A 6,000-nucleotide genomic window follows, 5' to 3' on the forward strand; every position below is an offset into this window, starting at 1 on the left:
CTGTATTTTATCCCTTCAGAGAAACCCTGTGTTTATTTCTCGGCAATTATGCATGTCTGGAGGAATGTAGTAAATTGTAGTACTATATTGTCCTCAATATATGCATACATTTTTACCCCCCAAAAAATTGCTTATGCAAATATGTTGATACAAAAAGAAATATGTAGTGTTGTGGCTCTTCTCCTTCATGAATGCTGATGGGTTTCGGTAGCGAGAAGCTTCTCTCTCCGCTGTCGGAGCAGCTGTAAACTTACCGCAAAAGATAATTTAAAGAAATTTCCTGTTTGTATCCACTCTTGTGAGTTATAAGAGCAAAGGGAGGTGTTAGCCATGCTCCGTTGATGCTCCCATCATTGTAATCCTGGTTCCTGATTGTCTTTGCTGTATATATACTAGTTTTCTCATAGGGAGAGGGACTGACCGGGTCCATGGACAACCCAACCCTGGGCAGGCAGCTCTGTCCTCGTACACCATTGCCCTGGGGATCCCCTGGCCAGTCCAGCCAGGCCACTCCTGGCAGAGGACTGGAACCCCTTGGCAAACGTCCTTGGTGGTAGGGTGGCCCAGCATCATGTCTAAATCTGCTTTTCCAGGCTTGAAGGCCATTGTGAGCTCCCCCTCGTGCCTTCCTTTGCCTCTTGTTGCCCCAGCATTAATGTCTGCTTGGGGCAGAGCTGCAGAAATCAGGGGAGTTTTGCATTGCCTGCACCTGTACCATGTCTGCGGGGGCTGAGGGGTGGTGGGACCAAGAGGACCATTGCTCAGAGACCCTGGGAGCAGGAGCTCTGAGGAGAAGGTGGTCGCTGGCTCCCGTGTCATCTCCTGCCCGAGCAAAGCCCTTGGGGAGGAGGATTTTGCCTTTCCAGACAGCACAGCCTGGCTTGAGAGCCAGCTGAAGGACTTTATGACTTTTTTTTATGATGCTAGTTTAAAAAAAAAACAAGGGAAGGGTTTCAGCTGTTTGTCTTTCGTCGATGTATTTATCACCTCAAAAGACTTAACCAGGTAGTGAAAAAATTCAATAAAAAACCTGATCGCGTTAGTCTGAAATAACCATGATGTTTAGCATTGGCTCGCCTGTTATATGGATGTTGTGAAACTATTTTGAGTCTTAAATCTTTTGTTATCTATGGAATAATCACAAAAGTGTTAAAATCCAGTCTGTAAATCTTGTGGGCAATTGGGGCTGTTCTCCCCCACCCCGTGTTTGTCTGGTTTTTATTCCTCAGCAGAAGTAATTGCTTTCCATGACACACTTAAAGGATTGCTCCCATTTCTCCGTGTTTTATGGCTGTGCTATTGCAGGACTAAAAATATTTAATATTATTTAATCTGCTTTTGTAATGAATCCCAGACAGCCGCTGTTGGGTTGTTCTGCTGGGAATGGCAGCGTCACCTCCATCTGCAGCAGATGCCTCCCAGCCCTCAGAGCTCCGTTGTGTCAGGAGCTGCACGCTCACGTGGAGTCAAAATTAAATAGCTTTAAAATCTCACTTCAATCCAGCCAAAGCTCAGGACACAGAGCAGTGCGAGTGGTTTTGGGGAGCCTGGAGGGTTGGCTCAGCTGCTCCCAGCTGCCAACTCGGCTACAAAGGGAAGGTCTGTCCCCGGTGAGATCTGCTGGGGCTCTTGGAGATCCATCACGCTCCATCACGCAGCTGGTGGAGCTCCAGCCATCAGCTTGATGTGATTAAACCACAGCTCCAGCAAGGGAGTGGGTTTGTCCCCAGGAAAGTACGGGTAGGGTTGTATGGTCAGGGGTGGAAGACATGAGGACAGGACAGAGGTCCCTTCCTGCCACTCTCCAAGCCACGTCTCGGCATCCCACCTTGCTCAGGAGCACAGCCCGGCACCCGGTGGGTCTGGGCACATTGACTACGGGCCAGCTGAGTCCTCCCTCACTCCACTGTGCCCTTCCTCTGATTACCTCTGAAAGCTTTGCTCCCCAGCTCTGGGCGATGGGGACTTCTTGGGACTGGTGTTGGGAGATTGCATTCCCTTCTGCTGCTGCCCTCACCGAAAGCCATTAACTCCATGGAAGAACAGCTGATGTGGTGAGATACAGCCATGATACGGGGGAAAAAAAATAGTCTGCCTCTAAAAAGAGAGAAACCATCTAATTGTGTCCCAGAAACTCATGTCAGACTCTCATCCCTGTATGAGGGATCACCTCTGCGCTCGGCTGGGTGGTAACAGTGTCATACTGGTGTTGAAGCTGCTGTGGACGATGACAGCACCAGCACTGATGCCAGCCCATTCATAGGATGCTGGTTTTTTACCCACCTGTTGCCAGTTAAACCAGTTGTGAGGGCAGCTGCGTTACCAGTGAGTGGCCTGGCAGAGCAAGGGCTTCTTCTAGAAATAGTCTAGAAATAGTTCTCAATATCTCCTGCAGGTAATATATGCTGTTTTCATGCCATTTCTAGCTTTAAGATTCTGGAGAGGCAGATCCCTGTGTTGGTATTTGGGTTGGGGTGGTGGCTGTGGTCCATACCCTCAGTTCAGCTGGTCCCCAGTATCTCCTGTGGCTTTGGTGCTCTTGCTGAGCCACCCTTGACCCCAGGGTTACCGGCTCATTACAGGCTCTCCCTTTCCTCCTGAGATAAGAGCATCCCGTTGGTTTTCAGGGAAAACAGGTTTTACCAAATTACCTATTCAGTTGGGTTCAGGTCTTGGCATCTTTGGGTTCTTTTGTGCTCGGTTTCTCTTAGTTGGCCTCAAGTCTGTCTGGGGACCCTTTTGCCATGTTAGGAGCGCTCCATCCCCATCATGGGAATGAGCCTGACAGCTCGTCGTGTGCTAAACAACTCTCCATTAAAGGCTTTGCTGGATCCTGTGGGTTTGGGGTTGGTTATTTTCCCTTAACTTGTGTGAAAATTTGGCAATGAGCGTTAGTGAATCACATTTGAAGGGGCAGGGACTCTTAGGCACGGCATGAACTTGTCACCCGGCACCTCCACACGCGTTGGGAGGGAAGTTCAGGTGTTTCCTGGATCCTGTTTGGGACCTGCTGCTTTACAGGAGCTGGTGGCCTCCTCTCCTATCACTTTAGTTGTGATACTTTTACTTCACATGCCCAGGGGAGGACACGTCTCCTGGGTGAAACGTGTCCTCCACGATAGTGTATGAAGAACGAGCCTTGGGCAAGTTTATTTATGGAGCGCCTGGTGCCCCGCTGTTGTGACTCTGCAGTCTCCCATCCCTGCTCCGTGCAGAGGATGACTCCGGCAAGAATCCGCTGTAATTACGCAGGCGGCAAATAGATTAGCATTAGCAGAGTTTGATTGCAAAATTTCGCAGGTGTCAGCAGTTTTGCCGACCAAAAAAGCTTTTAGCTCTTGGGCAGAAAGTCAAGTGCCATTTGAAATGCACAGCCATCAGGTTTCTGAAAAAAAAAAAAATAACAGGGAGTCAGTCTGTTTTCCCTCTTTTTTTTTTTCTTTTTTTTTTTTTTTTTGGATGAAGTGCATAATAAGCTCTTAGCTCAGATAAATCCTAATTGAGGATTCAGTCGAGGCTGTTGCTAAATGAGCAGAGCAGGTCTGCTAGACAAATGCAGCTTCAGCTTGTCAAAATAAGCAATTGTTAAAATTCTCACACGGAGAGAGGATTCACATCATTAAACCTTTTTATTTTCCCCCGTTCCCAAACACAAGCCTCTTGCCCCTTTCAAGAATCACCCAAATCCATCCCAGTCACCACAGCGCGCGGCTCTGGGGTTGTTCCTGTACCGTTCTGCTGGGGCTGCCCTGAGCTGGTGTCACACGCTCCGAATGCGGGCTTTGGTTGTCCTTGGAAAGGTCCCTTCATCGAGGGGTACCTGGACATCACTCTCAAAGGTAGACATTTCCTCCAGGGCTCTTCCAGTTCCCCAAACCGAAGTCTTTCAGGTATAAGTGACACCTGGGAAGGCTTTGGGATGCACCGTGGATGCATCCCTCATGGCAAAGTGGGGCTGAACTGGCGGTAGGATCCGGTACTTTGGAGGGTCCACCGGATGCCCCAGCAGTCAAACCCTGGTGGTGGTTATCTGCTGGCAAACAGCACTAAGTGACTAACGCTGTGAGAAAAATTGCCATCCTGTACCTGTGTGCGTTGCCAAACTTTGGGGATGAAACGTGCCTCAGAAACAGTAAGTTCTGGGTATTTGTCCACCTGATGGTTATTTTTTTCCTGCTAAAGCAGCGATCCTACCTTAGTTTCTGGATGGCTTAACCCAGGACCTTAATGTGGCTAGAAAATTAAAAAATACTGCATCTGGGTAACCAATTTAATAGCACGCAGCTTGTTGTAGCATAAACGTGGTATTTGGTGCTCCTCACTGCGCCCTGCCTCAGTAACGCATTTCTTCTCCTTCCAGTTTAAGGTGGATGGTGAGTGGTGGACCTGGATCGACTACGGCCGCTTCCAGGAGCTGGTGCGAGAGCAGGAGAGGAGCGGCGGGTCCAAGACTTTCACAGCGGCCGATTACATGGCCAAAACTCCTCGCTGGGCACTGTTTGGGTCCAGAGAAAGGGGATTTGATCCCTTGGACATGAGATACCAGCGGAAGAACAAAGCGAGAGACATCTCTGGGTGCTGAGGTCAGGTTGGGGCTCACTGAACTCTGGCCTGCTGAGTTTTGGTCTCCGTTTCTAGGCTACCACCAATTTTTTAATCTCTTCATTTGGATTTTTTTGAGGTTTGATATTGAGAAGGAGGGTAAGAGCCTGTATTTAACCCTTCCCTCCTGTTTTTAGAGCTTCTTGGATGAAAATATTTGTAATGCTCTCTATCTGAAGATAAATCACAAACGGTGTGTGCCAGCGATTTATCCTGCCTGGCAGCGCGACGAGGGAGGCAGCGGCTGCGTCTCCGCAGCAGAAAGTTTGGGGTTGGATGTGGAGGGGGACCGTACGTTGGATTTCTGTGCCCTGCGATCAGGAGAGCCCAAGGATAAGCACCAGGGGGATTTCAGTGCCACAGGCTGGTGGATCTGTGCAGGTAGGACCGCAGAAGGACCTGGATCTAAACACCTGAGCCCTGCTGGAAGTATCATTGTACAGACAGTAACAGAGATTTATGTATTTTAAACCCTGGTGCCAATTCCTATAAAGACCCCAACCCCAAGAAGCCGAAGCTCGGGAATGGTACCAGTAACAGCACTGCTCTTGATACCATCTGCAGCCTCTGATATCTCTCCAAGTATTTTCCAACTTCATGGGTTTGGCAGTGAATATTTTCCAAGCAGTTTTATCCAACTCCCCAGCAGCCCTAAGCAACACATACGATTCTTCAAAGTCCCGTGTGTGTCCGGTGTCCGATGTCCTGCTGATGGTGAGGACGTGCGGTGGGGAAACAGCAGCGTTGGACATCACCTTCCTTCACTCCATGCAGGAGAGTTGACAGCGTCGCTGCTGGTTTGGGTGGAGGTGGGAATGTGATGGAAATGAAAACCAAATCCAGTGGAGGTTTCTCATGTCAAGAAATTTAGACCCAGAGGTGTCAGCTGCTGGTGGGAAGAAAAACAGAGTTGTCCCCCATTGTTTTTGTTCTCCCGCTGAACTCCAGGAGCACAGATCAGAGACCTTCACGATGCTCCCGCCTTAATGGTGAGGTCCATAGGCCTGCGATGCCCCGTGGCAGCACTGTGGATAGGACTGTTCCTGAGATGGTGATTATTTTTTAAAAAAGAACCTAATTTCTTAAAGTGTAAAAAGTGTTTCTAAAGAAGAAAGAAAATAAAGTAATTTTCCCTAGGGCGCCTTTGTTGTCATTGCTGTATGAGACTTTGCAAAAGGAGATGCTAAAGGGATTTTAAGGAGATCAAAAGCACAAAGCAAGCAGAATATCTTCCTTTTTTCTTGATAGCATATGGCGTGGAAGGGAGAGCACCCGTGTGTCCATGGACGATGGAAAGGGCTTGGCTGATGGGAGCTGCTCCAACAGGTCAGTCACCTGGCTCCTCTCCCCAAAGCGCTGAGTGGAGGTTGGAGGTGGGGAGAAGAAGTCACTGTGCTT

General features: G+C 49.0%; 1 protein-coding gene across 1 annotated transcript in view; it reads left to right on the forward strand.

Moving 5' to 3' along the window:
- The window catches only part of LOC141473244 (S-adenosyl-L-methionine-dependent tRNA 4-demethylwyosine synthase TYW1-like), a 125,448-nt gene extending 119,709 nt beyond the window's left edge, over positions 1 to 5,739 (forward strand). Inside the window, exon 16 of the mRNA XM_074160656.1 lies at positions 4,361 to 5,739. Coding sequence (XP_074016757.1) covers positions 4,361 to 4,582 — 222 coding nt within the window. The 3' untranslated portion in view covers positions 4,583 to 5,739. The remainder of the gene's footprint in view (positions 1 to 4,360) is intronic.
- The last annotated feature ends 261 nt before the right edge of the window (positions 5,740 to 6,000 follow it).

The sequence above is a fragment of the Numenius arquata genome, chromosome 18, assembly GCF_964106895.1.
Source record: "Numenius arquata chromosome 18, bNumArq3.hap1.1, whole genome shotgun sequence".
Classification (NCBI taxonomy): Eukaryota; Metazoa; Chordata; class Aves; order Charadriiformes; family Scolopacidae; genus Numenius; species Numenius arquata.